The 25,229-nt window shown below is 36.5% G+C and overlaps 1 protein-coding gene and 1 pseudogene across 3 annotated transcripts in view; one reads left to right on the top strand and one right to left on the bottom strand.

The window, feature by feature from the left end:
* The window catches only part of SPATS2 (spermatogenesis associated serine rich 2), a 75,727-nt gene that overhangs the window by 23,793 nt on the left and 26,705 nt on the right, over nucleotides 1-25,229 (top strand). For 2 of the 3 annotated variants that reach the window (XM_036456772.2, XM_036456773.2), the window contains 6 exons: nucleotides 11,049-11,128; nucleotides 15,102-15,210; nucleotides 16,045-16,094; nucleotides 20,183-20,444; nucleotides 21,762-21,914; nucleotides 24,622-24,757. In XM_036456772.2, coding sequence (XP_036312665.1) covers nucleotides 11,049-11,128; nucleotides 15,102-15,210; nucleotides 16,045-16,094; nucleotides 20,183-20,444; nucleotides 21,762-21,914; nucleotides 24,622-24,757 — 790 coding nt within the window. The remainder of the gene's footprint in view (nucleotides 1-11,048; nucleotides 11,129-15,101; nucleotides 15,211-16,044; nucleotides 16,095-20,182; nucleotides 20,445-21,761; nucleotides 21,915-24,621; nucleotides 24,758-25,229) is intronic. The other variant, XM_036456776.2, reaches the window with a different exon arrangement.
* LOC118728417 lies at nucleotides 2,512-4,050 on the bottom strand (annotated as a pseudogene).

Raw genomic sequence — 25,229 nt, forward strand, 5'->3', positions numbered from 1 at the left:
ATATAAAATCACTTTTTCATTTCCTAGAATTTCTCCAAAAAAGTTAAGGGACAAATTTTATAATAGCACTAGAACTGTTATTCACAACTGGAATATATTTATTAAGGGAATGACCATAGCTATTCTGGCTCCCCTCTCCTCATTTAATTTCCAATTTAATGTTCTTTAATTGAAAATAAAGCTGTAGATACAGATCTCACACATTAAATATGAAAAAAATGCTTTTAAACTTAATTCTGACATTGCAGTTAAAAACCTCATTATAAGAACAATATATCAAAACTCCTTTTGGTCTTGAGAACTGTTGTTTCATTGTATAGTAAATCAATGTCAAGAAAATCTGGGCTCTAAGGAACTGTTTAGATTCCTAAAGAAGCTGAACTGTTCTATGGAATGGGATTCATCAACTGAAAATTTTTTATATCCTTTTTGTTTCTTCTTCAGACTTTAATTTCATCATAATTCAGTTTGCTTTTTCCCCAGTTATGCTTGAAACACTGATATCTGTTTTCCTTCTGCAAATGAGAAACATTATAGTAAAAACAGGATTCCAAACTTTAAAATAAAATAATTTATTCTAAAAGGTTAGCATTTAATTTTTCCTAAAGAGTTAACTTTAGCAGATTGCTTTGACCTCTAAAAACCTAGTCTTTGTTTATTTCATGTCTGTGTTTTGCTCGAGTTATAAAAATGTCTTGATTACTATAGCTTTATAGTATTCTTGAAGTCAGGTAACATCAGTTCTTCAACATCGTTCTCCTTCAACATTATGTTAGCAATTCTGGATCTTTTGTCTTTCCATATTAACTTGAGAACCAGTTTGTCAATATCCACAAAATAAATTACTGGGGATTTTGATTGGGATTGCTTTTAATGTATATTAAATATATTTGAGACCCGATGCATGGATTCGTGCACGGTGGGGTCCCTTGGCTTGGCCTGCAGGGATCGGGCTGAAACCAGCGGGGTCCCGGATTGTGAGAGGGTGGTTCTTGGGTGATGCACACTGGAATCCACACTGGAATCTGGCTCCTTCCTCTCTGGCTCGGTGATGCACCCAAGAACTGCAGCTGCCAAGTCACCGCAGCTTGGCAGCTCCTGTGTCGAGCGTCTTCCCCCTGGTGGTCAGTGCACATCATAGCTTCTTAGTTACTGGTCCTCTGCCCCCGGTTGTCATTGTGCATCATAGCTACTGATCGAACAGTCAGCCGGTCAATTAGACTTTTAAATAGAGTGAATTTGTGTGTGTGTGTGTGTGTGTGTGTGTGTGTGTGTTTGTGTGTAATTTCAGAGTGGAAGGAAGAGAGAAACATCAGTGCTGAGAGAGTATCATTGATCGGCTGTCTCTTGCACACCCCCACTGGGGATCAAGCTCACAACCAGGGCATGTGCCCTGACCAGGAATCAGTAAGCTCCTAATTCATAGGTCAGTGCTCAATCATGAACCACACCAGCTGGGTTTAGGATTGCTTTTAATCTACATAACAAGTTGGCAAGAACTGACATCTTGATAACATTGAGTCTTCCCATTCACAAACATAGAATGTCTATTTATTTAGTTCTTTTCTTCAGAGTTTTGTAGTGTTCCTCATATAGGTCCTATGCATACTTCGTTGGATTTATACCCAAGTATTTTTGGGGTGTTAAATGGTATTGTGTTTTTTATTTTAAATTCCATATATTCATTGCTGTTACAGTGATGGACTTTTGTATATTGATCTTGTATCCTGCAAAGTTGATATAATCATTATTCGTTCCAGAAGTTTTAAATAACATTTATTTTTTGAGTTTATTATTGACATTAAAAATTTTTATTTTTAGAGAGAGGAAGGAAGGGGGGGGAGAGAGAGAAAGAGAGAGAGAGAGAGAAACATCAATCGGCCCTCACGAGGGATCAAGCCTGGGCATGTGCCCTGACTGGGAATCTAACCGGTAACCTCTTGGTGCACAGGATGATGCTCAATCAGTGAGTCATACCAGCTGGGCTATAATTGAAAATTTAAGCTTATCAAAAATAGAAGAGTATGACCCTGATTGGTTTGGCTCAGTAGGTAGATCGTCGGCCTGCAGACTGAAGGCTCCCAGGTTTGATTCTGATCAAGGGCATGTACCTTGGTTGCAGCCACATCCCCAATAGGGGGTTGCAGGAGGCAGCTGATTGATGTTTCTAACTCTATCCCTCTCCCTTCCTTTCTGTAAAAAAAATCAATAAAATATATTTTTTAAAAATAGAATGGTATGATGCACTCACCAATAACCATAATTCAGGTCCGATAATTAACAACACATGGCCAATCATTTTTGTGTATATTTTAACCCACAGTGGATTACTGTTATTATTATTTTTGTTTGTTTGTAAATCCTCACCTGAGGATATCCCTCCATTTATTTTTAGGGAGAGTTGAAGAGAAAGGGGTAGACAGAGAGAAACGTTGATGTGAGAGAAATACATCGATTGGTTGCCTCCTGTATGAGCCCTGATCAGGGCCCAAGCTGGGGAGGAGCCTGCAACCAAGGTGCGTGCCTTTGACTAGAATCAAACAAAGGGCTCTTTGGTCCTCAGGGCGATGCTCTATCCAACTGAGCCCAACTGGCTAGGGCTATTATTATTTTTATGTTCAAGGATCTCTGAACTTTTTTATTGGCCTTCTGCCCCCTCTCCGCCCCCGCCAAGGAATACCCCAGAATTTTGGTGTCATTGACCTTAGATACCACTTTGCTGTCCACAGTCCATGAATTGCATGGAGTTGCTGTTGTCCAGGCCATCACCAAGGTGGAAGTCCTCCTCTTCTAGCAGGCAGTGGTAGGTGGCCATCTCAGCTTCCAGCTTGACCTTGATGTTCAGCAGGGCCTTATGCTCTTGGACCTGGCACTTTCCCTTTGCCCAAGTCTGGGCCAGCTTTGACTCCAGCTGCAGCAGGATCCCATTGAGCTGCTCTATCTGCATGGCATAGGGCATCTCCACCTCACACAGGCTGTTCTCCAAACTGGCCTTCAGATTTTTCATGGAGTCCAAGTTGACCTCCAAGGGTTGGACTATACATCTCAGCCCATGAGTATCATCTCAGGAGCTCCTATCTCAGTAGTCTGTGGCCAATAATTGTCTATCTGGGACCAGTACTTGTCTAGCTCCTCTCCTTTCCTCAGAGTCAGCTCGTTATACTGGGCCCAGATGTCTGCCATGAGGTCCTGAGATTTGGGGGCATCCAACTTCCCGGTCAACACAGAATTGGCAATCTGGTTTGGTGGAACATTTACTTCCTCCTCATGCTGCTGCTTCGTGAAGAGCAGGTCCTCCTTGAAAGCCTTGCTCTCTATCACCAGCTGCAGCCGAGTGATATTGATGTCATCAGTGACCTTATCGAGACCATTGATGCCACTCTTCATGGACTAGCGCACGAGCAGCTCTGTCTCATACTTGACTTTGAAGTCAGCAGCAGCAGGACAGGCATCATCAGTCAGCAGAACAATGTGGGCTTTGTCCACAGAACTTTAAAAAAATCTGAGCCCTCAGGTCCTCAGTGATCTTTGAAATAATGACCCCAGTCTCTGACCTAGGGTCCCTTCTTCTCCAGGTGTTCCTGAATTTGATCTCCAGTCTCCAATTATCAGCCTCCAGGCTTCTCACCTTCTCCGAGTGGGAGGCCAGGCGGTCATTCAGGCATTGCATAGTCTTCTTACTCTGGATGCTCCCTGTGCCCAACAGACCCCCAGCCATCCCTACAGCCAGGCCCCCAGACCTTCAGCTGTCCCGCACACTGGTGCCCCTGCTACCTTCATGCCTGGTAGATGCTGACTGTGCTGCTGATTGCCTGGGCCTGGTCCCTGGGCAACTGCACTGAGAGTCCAGGGCCCAGTAGTTTGTGGGGTCGCTGGAGTGGGTACTGAAGCTCAGGTGGTTCAGGGAGGAAGGCAAGAAGCTGAGACTCTGGTTCAAGCCCTCCAGTGGATTATTTTAAAGCAAGTTTCTGACATCATCTCAGGGAAATACTTTTTTTTTGTTTTTTAAATATGTTTTATTGATTTTTTTACAGAGGAGAAGAGAGAGGGAGGGAGGGAGGGAGGGAGGGAGGGAGGGAGGGAGGGAGAGAGAGAGAGACCCATCAGCTGCCTCTTGCACACTCCCTACTGAGAATGTGCCCGCAATCAAGGTACATGCCCTTGACTGGAATCAAACCTGGGACCCTTCAGTTTGCAGGCCGACGCTTGTCCACTGAGCCAAACCGGCCAGGCAGGAAAGACTTTTTTAAATCCTCACCTGAGGATATGTTTTTACTGATTTTTTTTTTTTAAAGAGAGAGAGAAACATCAATGTTGAAGAGAAACGTCAATCAGTTGCCTCCTGTATGTACCTTGACAGTGGGTTGAACCTGCAACCTTTTGGAGTACGGGATGATGCTTGAGCCACCTGGCCATGGCTCAGGGACTTTTTAAAAAGACATAAAAAGCACTAATCAGAAAGAAAAAGAATGTCACTGCATTATTACATTAAAATTAAGAACTTCTGTTCTTCAAAAGGCACAGTTAAGAGAATGGGGGGAGAAATTTGCATCATAGGGGACTACTATAGACCAGTAAGAAAAAAGTTAATTTTGCCTTCCAACTCTGGGCAATAGTAGGCATGCCAGAAAAAAAGAATATCAAAATGGCTAATAACATGTAAAGGCACTCAGTATTTTTTGTTGTTGTTAATCCTCACCTGAGGATACTTTTTCCATTGATTTTTAGAGTGAAGGGGTGGGGGAAAAGAGAAAAACATGGATGAGAGAGACACATCAATTGATTGCCTCCCACATGTGCTCCCTATTGGCCCGGGGATCAAACCTGCAAGCTAGGAACGCCCTTGATTAGGAATTGAGCCCATGACCCTTTGGGTGTGAGGGCCAACATTCTAACCACTGAGCAACACCAGCCAGGGAGGAACACTCTTTAGAAATGAGTGAAATGCACATTGAAATGATAATGGGATGTGGTTCAGTTGGTTGGAGTATTGTTTGGTGTACCAAAAGGTCGCAGGTTTGATTCCCAGTCTCATGCCTACCTGTGTGTGGGCTCTATCCCTGGCCCTGTCAATCAGAACTATGTGAGGCAATAATACCGAGAGAGTGAGTATGTGGGGCAATGGAAACTTTTAAAAAACTGCTAGTGGAAGTTTAAGTTGGTATTTTGAAAAATTGTTTTGACATTATGTACTAAAGTTGAAGATATACATACCCTTATGACTAGGTTGTATTTCTGGCTATATTCGGTAAAAAGGCATTCCCAAGTATGTGAGGAGATTGTACAAGAGTATTCAAAACAGCATTATTTGTATTGGCCAGAAACTAGAAGCAACCTCAGCATAAACAATGGCATAATCAAACCATGAAATATTATTAAGCAAGAAAAATGAACAAATTATTTACTTTAAGAACATGCATGAATTTTACAAACACAATGCATCAATTGTTGAACAAAAATAAGCAGTGCATCAAAATTAAATACATGTGGAGTTAGTCCTTTTTAGACAAAAGCAAAGCTATACCATAATACTTAGCTATGTGTTTTTAGTTGGTAGCAACTATAAAGAAAGGATGTTTAGTTACCTTTGGTGGAGGAGCTAAAGGACGGGGTACATGAGGAGACTTCTGGGGTATTAGAAATGTTTTCTTCCTTAGCCTGATTAGTAGTATTTGGGTTTTCATTTCGTGCTAAATTATCAAGCTGAGATACTTTATGTGTATATGCACTGTAAATGTTATATTTCACAATAAAATTGTTTAAAGAGAAAATATTTTCTTAGAAAAGAATGGGCTTAAATAAGTGTGTTAAGTGTAGCGAGTTTCCTACCTTCACAGTATAACACTTAAAAGCTAAGGTTCTGCTGAAACCGGTTTGGCTCAGTGGATAGAGTGTCAGCCTGTGTACTGAAAGGTCCCAGGTTCAATTCTGGTCAAGGGCATGTACCTTGGTTGCGGGCACATCCCCAGTAGGGAGTGTGTAGGAGGCAGCTGATCGATGATTCTCTCTTACCGATGTTTCTAACTCTCTTTCCCTCTCTCTTCCTCTCTGAAAAAAAAAAAAAAAATCAATAAAAGCTAAAGTTCGCCTGGCCAGTGTGGCTCAGTTGTTGAGCATTGACCTGTGAACCAGGAGGTCACAGTTTAAGTCCTGGTCAGGGCACATGCCCGGGTTACGGGCTCTTTCCCCAGTGTGGGTCAGACAGCCAGTCAATGATTCTCATCATTGATGTTTCTATTTCTCCCTCTTCTTCTCTGAAATCAAGAAAAATATATTCTTTAAAAAGAGAATAAAGCTAGGGTTCATCCTGTGATAATTATAACAACTATTTGGAAATAGAAATGTTTATAATGAAAATAAATTATTGATCCATAAGTCAATTTAAGAAAGAATCTAATAGATTTAATTCTTATTTGCATGATGTTAATGAGTGAAGGGTAAGATTTTGCAGTGCTGTGGTTTTATGAGAAGGATGTTTTTGTTGGAGACAGAAGCATGTGATTTTTAAAATTGACTCGTTCATTTCTGTACTCCCCCCTCATTATTTAGAGAATACTTTATTAATTTATGTAATGAAACCCATGTGGATTATTAAGACCTTATATATTTAATACTGTGCGCACTGAATTTCTGTACTTTGAAGCAAGGGGATAGGATGGGGTGGAGAGGGACGACATTGACTATTTGACAGGGCTAGAAGGAACATCCAGAGCGAAGTCTTTTACAATGGTAAGGAAATACCTCACATCTATCATTCAGTTTTAAAAAGGTGATTTCCTCTCTCTCCTTCAGATTCTCAAAAATTCTACCATTAGTCTGTACTAGTCTTAGTAATTGAAGATTTATTTGACTTTTTAAACTTTTTTTGGGGGGGTGGTAATAATCCTCACTTGATATTTTTTTCCATTGCTTTTCAGTGAGAATGGAAGTTGCGGGGGTGGGGGGGTTGCGGGGGAGACAGAAAGAGAGAATTATCAATGTAAGAGAGACACATTGATTGGATACCTTCTGCACTCGGATTGAGCCAAACAGTCTAGGGCTGTTTTACTTTTAAATATTATATTATATATATATATATATATATATATATATATATATATATATATATATATGTGTGTGTGTGTGTGTGTGTGTGTGTGTGTGTATTTTTTTTTACTTAGGGAATTGAGTTCTGGAATAGCTGGTAGAATTCTTGAGAATATGAAGTACAGTGAGGAGTAGGAAATAATTTTTTTTAAAAATGTGTTCAATTCACCTAATCCATCTAAGCCCAGAAGTATGCCATAAGTTGCAATAACATCCAAGAATAACAATCTCATAAAATAGAAGATCCCATTAAATAGAGAAATGCAAGTGAAATTTAAAAATGAGGGCTTGACTTGTGAGAGAGATTGAAATAGGCCCTTAGTAGCTGAAACAATGTTTTTCTTCAGACTTAATTGACCAGCTCACATAGAGGCATTTTATAAGATGTGATTTATTTGCATACTGATTATCTAGCTTTTAGATCATTCATGCTTCTTTATTTCTTTCCTCCTCCCTATTTTTTATTGGCTATCCATCTTTTAGCCACATCATAATTTATTTTCACCTTTCCCTAAAGAAAAGGAGAGATTAACAATTAGAAAGATAAAACTCAAATTAGTCCTTCTCATTACTTGGAAATAAATAAATACTTAACTAAATATTTTAATTTTTATTCTATTTTAGTGCCCCTTTCCATAAAGAAAAAAGCCTGAATGTTGGCAGTAAATAGATAGCAAAATAATCCTTATGTGGCTTCATAATTTTCAAAGAAACTTTGAATTCATGTAATCCCTGGGACTACATACAAAGTTTTTTAAATGAAGCTAGCTCAAAGATGATCTAAAACAGCAGAGAATATGTACTAATGCTGCTAATACAAAATTTGAGTTGTGTTTTTTAAAAATAACATTACAGTTCTTACTAATGAAGTTAAATAAATCTTGGGCTTTCTTTAATGTAAAAATAAGAGAATTGTTAAATCATTAAATATTGTTGATGGGAATTAAAAATAACTTTCTCTGTAATGTTAAAAGACACTTAAGCTTTTGTATATATTCATTGGATACAAGATATGAATGTATTTGATTTGTTGGTTTAAGAGACAATATAACTGATGAATAAACAAGTTAAGTTGTTAAACTATTGTTTTCCCTTTTTGGTGAACTCGTGATTGAAAAGATAAATACTCCCTTAATGGTTCTCTTGCCCTCTGGCTTCTGGTTGGGTTTAGCTATTGGGTAACATTGAGGCAAGAAGAGTGAGATAGGGATATTTATTTCCTCAATCTTTCCCTGTGGGTCACTGTGGGCTTCCTGTGACCTTTGACCAAAGGTTATAGCTACTGTCCTATGGCCCTTACCACATCAGATGAAACAGAGGTGAAAAAGCCCTCTGTCTCTGGGTTCCAGTAATTGCTATCTCCTTATGCCTCTTCAAAACTCAGGATAGCAATGCATATTGCTGTTATTAGCCAAGGGATAACTGTACTATTGTACATCTTGTAGTTTCCCTACTCCCTACTAGCACCTTCTAAAATAGTCTTTTTTAACAACTTTCCTCAGTTATCCTGATTTGAGTGTGCCATTTGTTTCATGCTGGGATCCTGACTGAAATATTATTTTTAACCATTATCCTAATTGGTATGCCAGATAAACCCTAATAATACTGTGCTAATTTTGAGGGGATAACAACTGAAAGTGTTTGCAGAACTATTCTTGTTTTCCTTGCAGTTTGTTTCATCTAAAGAAAAAAATAAAGTTTTAGATGATGTATAAGAAGCTAGTAATAGTTCATTTTAAGATAGACACTGAAAAGTTGCTTTACTTTGTGTCTCCTCTTTTTCCTAAAAAAGATTGGTGATTTGAATTCCATGGTATCATCTCACTGCTCATTAATATATCATTTGGCTGACCTACAGCAATTCTGAGAAGATTGCTGGATAGTATTTTGATTATATAGGATTTTCATCATATGTACTGTGTCTCTTCAATTATTAAAGACTAGAGACTGGTGCACAAAATTCGTGCATGGGGGTGGTGGGGGTCCTTCAGCCCGCCCTGCATCCTTTCACAATCCGGATTGCCCCTAACCACTCTGCCTGCCTACCTGATCGCCCCAACTTCTCACCTGCCTGCCTGCCTGATCACCCTGACCCCTCTGCCTGCCTGCCTGATTGCCCCTAATCACTCTGCCTGCATGATCGCCCCTAACTGCTTGCCTGCCTGCCTGCCTGCCTGATCGCCCTAATCCCTCTGCATGCTTGCCTGATTGCCCCTTACTACCTCTGCCTTGGCCCCCACTGCCATGGCTTCGTCTGGAATGACATCTGGAAGGTCGTTCAACTGTCTGGTCTCATTAACATTACACTTTTATTATTATAGATAATTGGGGATTAATCATATTATGTAGTCATCTGAAAAACTAAGGCTTAAAAACTGAGTTTGTGTAAGTGCAGTCTGATTTTTTTATTTGTTAACAGTCTCAAAACTGCTAGTATTACAGAGAGGTTAACTATAAATGAATTCATGGTTCATTAGTAATTAGCAAGCATAGTTTCTCTTAGAATGACATACATTGTATTTATATTCTCTTTTCCACTTTTATTACCAAAATGTGTTATCATTTTAACTTATCAATCTTCCATAGCAACCAGGAAGTATTTGAAAACACAGGATAAAGGCTGAGCTGTAAAAAAGGCTTTAATTGAAATACATCTGTTATAATAGAAAAATAATTTTGAAAATGTACTAGAATATTGCTGTATTTTTTAAAACCCCTGTCCCTTCAGGTTACTATAACAAAGTGGATGGCTTATAAACACCATAAATTAATTTCTCACAGTTCTAAAGGCTGGAAGTCTGAGATCAGAGTGTCAAATGGTTGGGGGAGGGCCCTCTTCCCATTGGCAGACTTCTCCTTGTGTTTTAAAATGGTGGCAGGGGCTAGGGAGCTGCGTGCAGTCAGCTTTATAAGAGCACTAATCCTATTCATGTCGGCTCCAATCATGATTTATTTACCTTGCAGAGGCCCCAATCACTAATACCATCACTTTAGAATCTCAACATATAAATGCGGGAGGGGGTGTACAAACATTCAGACCATAGCAACCCCTTTTTTCAAAACTTTCCCTTTTCCTTGCTTTGTTGAAATTCTAAACCCCAAACTACTCCCAAGTATAGTGCTTGGATAAAAAATGTTGATCCACCAGGGAGTAAAAATCTTAGGCCACAGGCTAGCCTACTAAGTCAGAATCTACATTTTAAGCAAAAATGTCCCAGATAAGTTATACACATCATAATCTGAGAAACAGTCTAACCATTTCCCGGATTGCATCTCATTAGATTAAAACAAAGTTTTTAAGTGCTTAAAGTGGAGGTAATTTATTGATTACATAGTCTCAGGTAAAGAAGTGGATTAAATTTGCAGATAGCCTTTTCTTTAAAAGTATAGGAAAGCCAAACTCTCTTCTGTAATAAATCACATTAAGCTTAAGTTTTCCCGAGTTGTGCTGGTAATGTAAATTCAAGTACATTGCTTCATCAAGCATTAGACTGAGGAATGTATTCATGGACTTCATAGTCTAAAAACATGATGTGTGTGGTACATTCTAGAAAATGGAAATTACCGGTACTTTCATGTGTTGTTATTGTTGTTGTTATTGTTAATGCCACAGGAGCTCTTATCCTCACTTATATTTTTAGATTAGTTAGTGTTAAATTTTACCTTGGGGAGCCATTGACTTGCAACATTTATAGAGGGCCTTTTAAATTAAGATAAAGATAAGGATTACTAGACAGTTTAATAAAGTTGATGTATTTAGTGTTTTTCTTAAGTTGTTACAGTTTCTGTTAAAATAAAACTTTATTTCTATAATTTTAATTCAAATGTAGTTATCAGTTACCTATATAATAGAGTTTGCAAAGTACATAAGTTGTTAACAGTTTAAGGCCCTTCTATTTGGGAGATGATCACGTGTCAGTTTTAGATATTGTTGAATATATTTTTCCTTCTCGTTCTTTCAGATTCATCAGGGTTCATTTTTGATTTGCAGTCCAATACTGTACTGGCCCAGGGAGGAACTTTTGAAAACATGAAAGAAAAGGTATGATTAGTTACTGTATGTGGATGAGGAATTTTCTTTAAAAAAATATTTTTATTGATTTCATCAAAAGAGAGAGAGAGAGAAACATCAATGATAGAGAATCATTGATTGACCTCCTCCTGCAGAGCCTACAACCCGGGCACATGCCCTGACCAAAATCAAACCATGACCTCCTGGTTTATAGATCAACGCTCAACCACTGAGCCACTGGCTGGGCAGATCAGCAATTTTCAACCAGTGTGCTGCAAGAATTTTTAAAACATGCAGTACCTGCCCTAACCAGTTTGGCTCAGTAGATAGAGCGACAGCCTATGGACTCAAGGGTCCTGGGTTCGATTTCGGTCAAGGGTATGTACCTTGGTTGCGGGCACATCCCCAGTGGGGGGTGTGCAGGAGGCAGCTAATCAATGTTTCTCTCTCATCGATGTTTCTGGCTCTCTGTCCCTCTCCCTTCCTCTCTGTAAAAAATCAATAAAATGTTTAAAAACACACACACACAAAAAAAACATGCAGTACCTGACTATTTAGTGACACTGATCTCTTTTTCCTTAGATTATCAAGTAAAAAAAATAACAGCCAACATAGTCGTCCAGTGTGAATTAATCAAAATTATACCAATTTTATTTTTGTCACATTGACAAAAAATATAGTATATTTTTTTGGTGTGCCACAGAATATTAGTAATTGGTTTATGTTTGTCAGGAAATGGAAAGGTTGAAAATCAGTGTGTGGATAGTAAACTTGAATGTCATAATAAAACTTAGTTACTAATATAGTTAGTGGTTACACAAACTCATTAAGGAAAGAGAAACTTTAAGAACAAAACAATACCATTGTCTATCATAGCATAACTACCATGAAGGTTTTGAAGAATCAACCTGTTAAGTGCAAACATTTTTTTGCATATTTCCCTATATATTCATTCTAAATTATTTTGAAGACACCTTAATATTAATTAATATTATAATACTTATATGGCTAAGTGAATCTCATTTGGCAACATTTAAAAAATATTTTTATTGATTTCAGAGAGAAAGGAAGAGGGAGAGACAGAAACATCAACGATGAGAGAGAATCATTGATCGGCTGCCTCCTGCATGCCCCCCTACTTGGGATCGAGCTTGCAACCCGGGCATGTGCCTTGACAGGAATTGAACCTGGGACCCTTCAGTCCGCAGGTTGACGCTCTATCCCCACTGAGCCAAATGGCTAGTGCTGGCAACATTTTTTAAGGAACAAACTGAGTAGGATCTTTCCATTCACTTGAAGAGGATTCTTTTTTTAATTATTTAAAGTATTACTAATAGTAGTACATATGTCTCCTTTTCCCCTCATTCTGAAGTTCAGGAGATTTCAGAGTAAGATGAGAAATAGATCTTCCAAGTAACATTCCTTTGTAAGAAAACTAGGTGTTTTTAGTCATATAACCCTGAATGAGCTATACTGAGAAAAACATAAAACAAAAGCTTTATGTGCTCTCAAAAAAACTTCTCTTATTAAAAAAAAGTTTATTGTTGATTATGGAGTAAGAGATATATATTATTTCAAGAATATACACACTTTCACATTTTAAGTTACCAGAATGTTACCTTTATTGCTGAATTTGTAAATTTTGCCTAAAGTCCATTTTCTAGTAATTAGTGCTAAGAATTTTGTTTATCTCAAAAATGTATAATTATAAATAATCTCTCTTTGGATTATAGATTATATGCCTTTCCACTTATATGGTTTTAAACCTTATCATTAATTAAGCCTGAAACAATAAAAGTATAGAAAGATCTAAAAGCAAATGTACTAAAAAAAATAAATAATAATAAATAAATAAAAGCAAATGTTCTAAAAAAGACTGGTTCTAATATAGACTCTGCTTATTTCTTGGACAAGATACCCCTTCTCATCTATAAAAGGTCTCTCTTTTCAAGCAGTATTGCTGACTAGATAACTTGAAAACATTCATAATAGGAAATACCAAGAAATATAGAATGAAAAATAATATACATAGTTTTAAATGTATAGCTGAATAGAGGTTAGGAAAATCCCTAGGGGCTAAGTGTATAGAGCAATGTTGTTTGCCAGTCTTCATAACAAATGAGTTTCACCACATAGGGCCCTAAAGCTCAAGGTTTGTCCTTGGTTGGGAATTGGAGCTGAGGTCTTATAAAAGATGAGGTCCTAAAAATATTTTACCTTCATGGAAATGGTGAACTAGAACAAATTTTCCTGTGACTTTTGAACACAGTGTTCTTATTGTACATGTCTAGAGGAATATATTTAAAGGACAAAAATAATTGCAAGTAAACCTTAAATTTTATTAAATGTTTTATCATTAGTAGTAATATATCATAGTGTTATTAATAATATTATTTTATGAATATTACAGAATAAAGCAAATTAGTAAATTACTTAACATTTTTAGGAGCTAAAACTTTTAGTTTGGAAGAAAGATATGTTTAAAAGCATGAGAAAATGCCTTTTAATATTATATTTGAATTGAAGATGTCAATAGGAACTCATGCTGTAAACAACAAAACCTTCTAGTTCTATCTAGAAATAAATGATTCCCTAGAACACACCTAGTTCTTAGATCTTGGTTTCTAACTACCACTCCCTACCAAAAAGAACTAGGTCATTTTAAGAAAAAACTAATTTTAAATTGTACAGTAAGACAAGAAATTAAAATTATAAGGATTGAAAAGGAAGAAAAAAACTGCTATTATTTATAGACAACCCAGTTTACATAGAAAAACCAAGAAAGCAACAAATTGTTAGAACTAATAAGAGTTCACCAAGATTGTTGGATAGGAATTATTTATATATAAAACTAAAAACAAGCAATTATTATAAATTATATATTTTTAATCTTTAAAAATAAGATGCCTTGGGAATAAATCTGACAAAATTGACATACCTATTTTAAAGAACAATTTAGCATTATCTAATTTGTACATACTCTACTATTCAGTAATTCTACTACTGGTTATATATAAAAGAGACATTCTCTCACTGTTCACAGAAGACCTGATATTTTTTCTTTTCTTAAAATATGCTAAACATTATTTTAGGCATTGAGGATTCAGCAGCAAATAAGCCTAAGAATTTCAGCAGTTTTCATTATAGCCAAACATTGAAAACAATGTGTCTTTAACCGGAGAATAAATAAATTGATTATATTAATACAATGGAAATTCTGGGTAGCAGTTAAATAAGAGATGCATTTATCAACATGAAAACACACACACACACACACAAAAACTATTATATGAAAAAAGCAAATTGAATATAGACATATGATATGATAATACTTTCATAATGCAAAACAATAGTATGTATTACCTGTGATACATACATGCATTGTAAAAGTGCAAAAACATGTATTGAAATAGTATAAAATTGAAGGTAGTAATTTCTGTGTCGAGGAGGGAAATGGGATTTATGAGGGATTTCATGGGAGCTTCAATTACATTGTTTTATTTTAGTAAACTGACTGTCACACAGTGAGTGCTCATTATTCTTTGTATGCCTGAAATAGTTTATAGTAATTTAAATTATCTTTATAGTGTTTTACAATTAATGAACGAAATAAAATGTTTCAAAAATGCTGTATAAAAACCTAAGTTCTTATTGGTGATGGTTCATTAAACTTGCCACCTTCCTCTACAGTATGCTAAAAATGAGGAAGGGTTGATGCTAAAATTAATACTTGATATCTAAATTAGACCTTCCTTTCTTTGAGCAAAATCTAGCATATACCTTCTATTTCTAGAAATGTTCTGCTTTTCTAAATTTTGAAATTAATTTTTATGTGATGCTATCACTCATCTATTAATCATTCCTAGTGAGATGGTTGTATGTACTCTCACTGACGCTAAAGAGTAATACATATTATTAAGAATGAAATGTCATTCTGTAATAGGTCTCAGTTGCCGACTGACCTACTGATGTTAAAATTTAATGACCCTGTCATCTTTTCCAGATAAATGCAGTGCGTGCAATAGTTCCCAATAAGAGCAACAATGAAATCATCCTGGTTTTGCAGCACTTTGATAATTGTGTGGACAAAACAGTACAAGCATTTATGGAAGGTAATCCTAGTTTAGTTTTTTTAATAAGTTTGTGTTTGTTCAATTAGAAGTTGCTTTAAACTTCTTTAACATCCATTTAAAAACCTGGTATTTCATAGGTGATATAGTAGACTTCATGATAATATAACATATCATGCCATTTAAAAAAGATATCATTGTATAGGTACATCAGATTAGGTCTCCCTGTTTCTGTTTTTCTGCCAGTATAGAATAAACAGGCCGAAATACTATATGGTTTTTTTTCATTGTCATCTGTTTTCTTTATAATGTTAGCATTTAGGTCTAGGGCAGTGGTCGGCAAACTCAATCAACAGACCCAAATATCAACAGTACATTTTTATTAACTTAATTAGGGTACTCCTAAGCTGGCCTTTGCTAAAAATGTCCTCGATCTGACTGAGGCATGTGGCTTGCGAACCGCAGTTTGCCGACCACTGGTCTAGGGTAGTGTACAGCTCTCTAAAAGAACATAGCCAAAGTGGTGTGTCATCATCTGGAGGAGAGGAGATAGTATAATATTCTTGGGCTGAAACCACTCATCTTTGTATTTGGTCTGAGTTATATAAAAGAATTTCAAAATTGTCAGGCTACATTAGTCTCTTCTTGGAAGAACTTACTGAGAAAATTACATGGAGAAAGGGAATCTAAATGGGCGGGTATTGCAAAAGATAAGTATGATATGATTATCTCATTTCATTAGCTCAGAGACTTGAACCTTAACTTTCCCGTTAAAATTTTAGAAATTCTCTAGCATTTACAAAATGCAGAGACACCTATTTCCTCTTGACCATGCATGTGCTAAGAGAGAAAATCTGTGATTGATTTCTCTTACAGGTAGTGCTAATGAAGTACTCAAAGAATGGACAGTAACAGGCAAGAAAAAGGTAAAAATGAATGAAATTTAAAAGCATGATGTTGATATTATAAAAATATTTAGGCTCTGCAAAAATATTTGAAAGAAAATATTTACATAAGCATCTTCAGTTCACCTGTTTTAAAAAAGTCTTCTGTGACATTGAAACACAGCTGTGTACATAGAGTACCATACAATATCCTTCCTCCATGTGATTTAAGACAGGAAACAATGACACTGCTGAGGAGGAGTTGCTGAAGATGTATTAATACTATACAGGAATGAAACGAGAGAGCATGGCAAGGAAAGCAGAGCTCCACTAGAGCAAGTGATCTAGTCCAGTGATTTCAACATTATTCTTAACATAGATCAGTTAAAATAGTTTAGGTTCCTAGGTCAGACAACTATGTTGTAATCTCTGGTATTAATGAGCTTTGACCTTAAGCCCAAAGAGGTTCTTTGCTATATTAGTTATACATCGGGGTCTGGTGTTCCAATTTAGAGAGGAAAAGACACTTAGGCTGTGGAATCGATCAGAACAGGATTTATATCCTGTTCTATTAGATCTAGTAATAATTAATGTCGTTTTCTAATACTTTTTTAAATCGAATTTATTTAAACAATACAACAAAATTTAATCAACAATATAGTTGCCGTTGTTTTCTACTACTTGTGCCCAACGCTCAGGAAGCATTTTAATCCCTCTGTTGTAAAATTCTTGTGATTTTGATGCAAAAAATTCGGTCAATGCATTTTTGAGGCATTCTTCATTATTAAATTTTTTTCCAAGAAGAAAGTTTTGCAAAGAACGAAACAAATGGTAATCGGAAGGGGCAATATCAGGAGAATACGCAGGTTGAGGGAGAACTTCCCATTCCAACTGGCGCAGTTTTTCAGCAGTGATTCTTGCAGTATGCGGTCGTGCGTTATCGTGGTGAAGAATTATGCCCTTCTGATTAATCAGCGCGGGTTCTTTTTCTCTTAAAGCTTGGGCTAACCTTTCCAATTGGGCACTATACACTGCACTTGTAATGGTTTGGTTAGATGGTAAAAGTTCATAATGAAGAATTCCTTTAAAATTCCACCAAACACACAACATCACTTTTTCGCATGCAAGTCAGGTTTTGGCGTGGGCTGCGGAGCCTCATTTTTGTCCAACCATTGAGGCCGCCTTTTCAAATTAACATACAGCACCCATTCTTCATCTCCGGTAACAATTTGCTCTAAAAACGGCAAACGGTTTTGACGAGAGAGGAGTGAACTGCAAATTGTGACTCTTTGATTACGGTTGTTGTCGGTCAACTCATGAGGAACCCATTTTCCAAACTTTTGGACTTTGCCAAGTGCACGCAATTGATTGGAAATTGTCTTTTGTGAACAATTTAAAGTTGTCGCAAGCTCTTGTTGGGTAATTTGAGGATTTTGCACCAAAAGAGCTTGAAGAGCTTCTTGATCAAAATTGGACACACGGCCTCGACCACTCTTGTCATCTAACGAAAAATTTCCCTCGCGAAATTTCTCAAACCAATGCTGGCATTTTCTGGCGCTAACTGCATCTTGACCAAGAGCACTACAGATGTTTTTTGCAGCCTCACTTGCTTTTCTTCCTAATTGGAACTCGTAAAGCATGCAGTGCTGAATATGCTCTTCATCCGCCATCTTCTTAGCCCTAGTTTTGCAACAAAAACCAAACCAAACACAAACTTTTTCAAGCAAAACTTGTTAATTGCACTTCACACGTTCTGTAGATACCACATGTTTGAAGGTTATGTCAATACAAGTCAACGCCAAGCAAGATTTTAAACGAATGTTTAAAAACGACATTAATTATTACTAGACCCATACTTATGGGCTTTACAACTTGGGGAATTGTTTAACCTTATGTGCCTTAGTTTGCTTACCTCTGAAATAGGAAAGTAATAATAATAAATAGTAGTACCTAATTTCTAACATACTAGTTCTCATTTCCTTCACTTTGTCCACTTGAAACCAAAAATGCTTTCCCCAAAGGATACTAGCTGGTCTCAAAATGCTTCCACAGCATTTGCTTCTTTAGGAAATGCTTGAAGTATAGATTTTAATCAGGAAGCTCTATGAAAGCTCTTTGGAAAATTCTTTTCTTAGGTTAGTACTAGAGTTTTGAAATGCTTTCTTGATGACTCTAAGTCACTTCATTAAGACATCTATTAAGTCTTGACCAAACCAGGCTTGAGAGAGGGACCCTTGAGAGTTTTTTCCAAAGAGAACCTAATATTACTGCAGATTCCCCTGAAGCTCTCCATACTTAGAACTTTGAATATTTGCTTAACTTATTGCTTTCACCTAGCATAAATAGCTCTGTATGCTCTGGAAACATCAGTTTATTTATTTATTGATTCAGAATAGTAAGCTATTTAGTGATATAACATATGCTTGCAGCTGGAAAAGTATGTGTTAGAGACACATAAGTTTCTTTAAATTTAGAGAAAGAAAAATGGCTTCAGTTTGGCAGTCCCAGATGCCCAACCCTAGTCCAGTTAACTATTGAGATTGGTTCAATAGGATATTACTGTGAGCAGTTACATGGGACAGTGATATGAAAACTTACCCAGTTCACATGAGAGAAAATTTTTAAAAGGAAAAAAGATGAGAGCTGTGAAGAGGAAAAAGTTATATCTAGAGTTCCAGTAGTGTTCCTGTTAGGGTCATGAGAAGGGTTTGGGGGAAAACTGAATCAGTCGTGTCAGTACAGCCTTAGGAATAGAATTAACTATTGGTAGTAGAGCTGTAATTTGTCAAAATAAAAGGTAAAGGTCTTTTTTTGTTTGTTTTAATTTGACTATTTGCCTAAGTAATATATTCATGTGGCTCCAAATTCAAAGCTACAGAAATTAATACATAAACTGAAACATCTTTATCCTATCCCTGTTCCCCAGCCATTTGGTTCCCCACCCCAGAAATAAACAGCATTATCAATTTCTTGTTTATCTTCCAGGATATTTTATGCATAGATGAACAAATATAAATATATATAATTTCTTTGATTGCTTTTTTTTATTACTTTATTTTGTTAATCCTCACCTGAGGGTATTTTTCCATTGATTTTTAGAGAGAGTAGAAGGGAGTAGGAGAGACAGAGAAACATCAATGTGACAGAAACACATTGATTGGTTGCCTTCTGAGTGTGCCCCCTACTAGGTCTGGTACAAAGTACATGTCCTTAACCCGAGTCTATCCCAGGATCCTTCGGTCCGAGAGGCTGTGGCTCTATCCTGAGCCAAATCAACTAGGACTCTTGCTTTTAATGTAAGCATTTATAACTATAAATTTTCTCTTGGCACCGCTTATGCTGCATCCTAGAAAAACTCTTCATGCCCTAGGACAGTATGTTATACAGACGGACCCCAACTTAGAATGGTTTGACTTAAGAACTTTTGACTTTGCAATGGTGGGAAAGCAGTAGCATTCAGTAGAAACCATACTTTGAACTTTTATCTTTTCCCAGGCTAGCAATATGTAGTGTGACACTTATTCATGCTGCTGGACAGCTGCAGCTCTCAGTCAGCTACCTGATAATGAGTGTAAACAACCAATAGATACTCTACATTGTATTTACTGTTAGATGATTTTGCTCAACTGTAGGCTAATGTAAGTGTTCTGAGCCTGTTTGGGGCAGGCTAGGTGGGGCAACAGATTCCTGATGCTTTCTCCTCTGCCATCTTCCCAGAATCCTCTGCAGTGCAGTTTTAATTTATGTCTCTTATTACTGAGGTTGCAATTTCATTTCACATACTTATATCCTTTACCATTTTTTACTATTCAGTTGTTTTGTTTCTGTTAGAGCTCAAAATATATTTGGCTCTTTGTATATGTTACACATATTTTTTTACATTTTGTAAGTTTTGCTTTTGCTTTTATTATATTTGCTATGCATAAATTTCTTATTTATGTTTCTGAGTTTATTTAAAGTATTTTACATAGTTATTTTCGTTAATAATTTCACATATATAGAAATGTGTTCAGTTTCTGGAAGAGCATATGAGAAATTGGTAACATTGGTTGCCTTTGGGTAGCTAGTTACCTCTCTGTGTGTGTGGGGGGTCTTCTCTTCTCTTTTTTCAAATCTTCAATAATCATTAGAACAAAAAGAAGAAAAGCAAACCAAAACCTGCAGTCGAAGCAAGTAACAGTATCCTAGATTCCAGTAAATTGGGTTCTATTCAAGAGGAGCAGTCCACGGCTTCTCGAGAAAAAGGTGATATTAATGGTTACCATGTTAATGGTGCCATCAATGATTCTGAGTCTGTGGACTCACTCAGTGAAGGTATGGAGACAATTTCAATAGATGCCAGAGAATCAGAGGATCCTGAGTCTTCCATGCCAGATATGCTGGACAGAACAGGTAAGCTTATTAACACATCTTTGAAAAGTTGCATTATTAGCCAGGGGCTTCCTAGTTGAGAAAGCAATCAAATTAAATCTAGTCAGTCTCTTACTTTTTAGTTTTGGTTACTGCTCATGCGAGTCACATTTTGTAATTATCAAAGGCCTAGAAAAATGGAATTATTTTCCATTGTCTCATTTTAATTTCAGTTTAAAGCAGTCGACTACAGAAGATGCCCTTAAGATTTTTTAAATTGTTCACTTATTAAGGAAAATTATTATAATGAATTGATGTTGATATTATTCTAAGATCCAACACAGTGAGAAATATATGATAATAACTGTAAGTCCAGAAGTAGACTGTTGGTTTTTATAGTCTCACGTTTGTTTTTTAATAGAGTTAAGATTAGTGTTAGTTGTAAATTTACATATTATATATGTTTTCCTTTGTTTTATTAACCATTTTGATGAGTGTTGGAAATATCTCTTAAAATAGTTTTTTTAGCTGAAACCGGTTTGGCTCAATGGATAGAGCGTCGGCTTGGGGACTGAAAGGTCCCGGGTTCGATTCCGGTCAAGGGCATGTACCTTGGTTGCGGGCATATCCCCGGTAGGGGGTGTGCAAGAGGCACCTGATCGATGACTCTCTCATCGATGTTTCTAACTCTATCCCTCTCTCTTCTTCTCTGTACAAAATCAATAAAATATATTAAAAGAAATAGTTTTTTTTAATTATTTGTTAGTCCAGTTCTCCTTGCTCAGTATCTCTGGCTTTATAAATGTAATGACAGTTTAAGAATTATGCTGTTCTTTCTTAAGTTATTTTATTGATTAGTTTGCACAAGCACAAAAAGACAAAGAAAAATATAATGCCTAAAGTGACCTCTTACAAACCAGAGATAGTAAGTGGCTCCATTTTTTTTGAACTAGGTCTCTTGTTTTCTAACTCTGCCCTTTCTATTCCCTAAAGATTTTAAACTCTTCATGCCCTAGGACAGTATAAAGTTCTTTTTCCCTCAACATAATTTATAGAAGCTATCAGAAGTTACAAGGAAGCTACAGGTACAAGGAACGAGCTAGTCTGTCTAGTGATGGGTTAGCACAGACTTCTTTTCTTCTTCATTCAGGATATTGCATGGAGCTAAGCCAGAGAGCCTCGTTCAGCTGATTTGGCTTGATTTTGTTCACAGCCATTTAAGAAACATAATTTTTGGGGAGTGAGGTTAAAAGAAATATAGTTTTGCTAAAATATTTTTACCTTTTTTCTTTGTGAACACTTAAGACTGATTGATTGATTTATTCTTAAGTCTTGCCTAAAACACTGTTTCTTTGACAGGATCCATGCTGGAAAATGGTGTCTTTGATTTTGAGTCCAAGTCTTTGACTATACACCCTACTCAGAATTCTCAACAAAACAGGAATGCTATCAAATCTCTCTCAAGACTGGGCATGGAAGATGTTCCACTCTCCTCTGCCAACAAAAAGCTAGGTAAATAGGGGCTTAGCCTACCTTTTAGAGAGAAAAAAAAAAATCTGTGTTTTACCTCCTTGTTCCCATAGATGAGGTCTGAGAAAGTTCTGTAGGTAATCCTTTTCTAGGTGGTGACTATCCAGTTCTTACTTGACTCTGTGTACAGAGTTGGATTCTAATAGTCGCTCAGATGCTATACAGTCTTATTACAATAGTGGGGATTTTTTGTGTGTGAATGAAAATCAAACTATAGCCGAAACCGGTTTGGCTCAGTGGATAGAGCGTCGGTCTGCGGACTGAAGGGTCCCAGGTTCGATTCCGGTCAAGGGCATGTACATTGGTTGCCGGCACATCCCCAATAGGGGTTGTGCAGGAGGCAGCTGGTCAATGTTTCTCTCTCATCGACCTCTCTAGCTCTCTATCTCTCTTCCTTCCTCTCTGTGGAAAATCAATAAAATATAATTTAAAAAAGAAAAAAGAAAAAAAGAAAATTAAACTCTATTGCAAGGATGACTTTTATGCTACCATTAATATATTTCTTTTACTCCAACATTTTTATCTTGTTTTCTTCATTTTTATCTCCTGGTTGACATATTTGAAAAAAGAAATATTTTTATTTCTCTTCACAACTTTATGCTTATATTAAAACCTGCCAGACTCTAGTTTAAACAAGGTAATTTTCTCTTAAATGCTTAACATTGACTAGTGGTAGCTTTTTGCTTTTTTATTTTTTTTATTTATTTTTATTTATTTTATTTATTTTTGCTTTTTGCTTTTTTAAATTATTTATAATAGTCATTTTTTAAATAATCCGTAAAACAGATGGAGATAATAGCCCTTTTGAGTATCATACGTACACACGTGGTGGTCCACTCCACTAAAAAAATGAAATAGAAATGTGAAAGACACTTGTAACCCATAGCTCTTTACTGAATTATTTATTCCAAATGAGCTAAATTTAATCAGGGAAGTTTTCCTTTTTCATCTTTCTAACATAACCATCAGCTAGGTGCAGAAAAGCAAGTCTGAGAATATTCAGTCAAACAAAATAAAGGCACAAGGCTTGAAAACTTTTAGGTAGATTTTAAAAGAAATCAAATTGATAGGAAGAATTAAAATAAAATAAAAATCTATATCTGGATACATAAACTTCTAAGATCTGTGATGTCAACTATCAATTGTATATATAACTTTGACATTGGTGAGTATAGAATGGTTAATAGGACTTTAGAAACTGGCTAAAATTGTGCTGAGTATGTAAAATATTTTATCTTATTTTTCTAAATGTACTTTTTTATTTCAGAGAGAAACATATATATGAGAGAAATATCAATTGGTTGTTTCCAATGTACACATCCCAACCTGGGATTGAAGCCACAGTCTTTTTTGGTGTATGGGACAAGGCTCCAAACAACTGAGCCACCTGGCTTGGGCTTTCTAGTAATTTAAAAAAATATATACCATATTTTTTATTGATTTCAGGGTAGAAGGGAGAGGGAGAAGAAGTGGGAATCATTGATCGATTGCTTCCTGCACACTTTCTTTGGGGATCGAGCCATTAACCTGGGCATGTGCTATGACCTCCTGGTTCATAGATCGAAGCTCAACTATTGAGTCACATCACCTGGGCTAGTAATTGTTTTTGGATGCCAGACATTGCGAATTTTGCTTTGTTATTGCTGGATATTTTTGTATTTTAAAAAATCTTCTTGTGATTTGTTCTGGGATTATTATTTGGAAACAGTTTGAGACTTGCTTTTAAGCTTTGTTAGGTTATATTGGAGCAGCCTTTATTCTAGAGCTAATTTTGCATTATTACTAAGCACTTCCAAGTGCTTTACCTTGTACCTCACTCTGGCTGGTATGAAAATGAACTATTCATGGCCTAGGTGTGCTCTGGGGATTGTACCACCTGCTCCTTTCCAGCAGCTTTTTCCATGTCTTAGTTTCCTCACACTCATGCATTCAGAATCCTGTGTACAATTCTCTCATATTTGTGTAGCTCTCCTCTCCAGTACTCTGCCCTAAGAATTCTAACCTTGACCTCTCTGAATTCTCAACTCTGTCCCCTCAAATCAGGGAGATTTCCAGTTCTGCTCCTTGCATTATAACCTGAAAACTTTTCTTGCACCAATCATAGACCTCACTTTTTTAATTTCTATTTTCTCAAGGAAAAAGTACTGCCTATTGTCCACTGTCTGAAAACCATTGATTCAGATTGTGTGTGTGTGTGTGTGTGTGTGTGTGTGTGTGTGTGTGTTTTGTGTAAGAAAGGTGGGTGAATTTAAATTCCTATTACTTCTTCGTGGTCAGGATACTTATTTTTATTTTTTTATTTTTATATTTTCATTGATTTCAGAGAGGAAGGGAGAGGGGGAGAGAGAGAAAAAAAATCAATGATGAGAGAAAGTCATTGATCGGCTGCCTCCTGCATGTCCCGATTGGGGATCAAGTCCATAGCCTGGGCATGTGCCTGGACTGGAATCAAGCACAGGATCCTTTACTCCACAGGCTGATGCTCTGTCCACTGAGCCAAAACAGCTGGGGCTTATTATTATTTTTTTTAATCTGTGAAAACATTAAATTAGTTTTCTTGTTGAAGAGGGTGGCCTTTGGGAAACTTCCCTAGTCCACACATTTGTTATTTTACATGTTTAGGTGTTCAGATCCATCTTTCAAGTTACGTATCCTTTTAAAGATTAATCTTTGGGAATTTTCCCCCAAGGTTCCAATATTGAAAAATCCGTGAAAGACCTCCAGCGCTGCACAGTGTCTCTTGGACGATATCGAGTTGTAGTTAAAGAAGAGATGGATGCTTCCCTTAAGAAAATGAAACAAGCTTTTGCTGAATTGCAGAGCTGGTAAGTTAACTTATATTTGATATCAGTAGCACAAAAAAGGATTATTTGTAAAGATGGTCAACCATTCATCAAATTATTTAATTTCTGACTCCTAACTACTTTACATAGTGGGAGAGACGTTAAAATCCTATGATAGATTAAGCTTTCTGCTTTGTTCGGTTGCTTTTGATGATAGTGTGGGAATGAGTGGGACAAAGAACTCATAATGCTCTAGATATGGGCCTAAAGTTCATATTGTTTGGAAAGGAGCAAATAATTATAGAGTAGATAATGCATTTGGGGATTTGTAATCAATGACATGATATTTGTGAATAACATTATAAAGAAGAGATCTGTCTTTGTTTTCTTACCTCCTTTCATCCTTTGTAACACATCCCATTCTAATTTTTGCTCTGTTTATGAGTCATTGATTTGTTTTAATTTTGTATTTTTTAAACTGTATCTTAAAGATACTCATTTGTGGGAGTTGAAG

Source organism: Pipistrellus kuhlii, unplaced genomic scaffold (assembly GCF_014108245.1).
Source record: "Pipistrellus kuhlii isolate mPipKuh1 unplaced genomic scaffold, mPipKuh1.p scaffold_m20_p_3, whole genome shotgun sequence".
In the NCBI taxonomy this organism is placed as follows: domain Eukaryota; kingdom Metazoa; phylum Chordata; class Mammalia; order Chiroptera; family Vespertilionidae; genus Pipistrellus; species Pipistrellus kuhlii.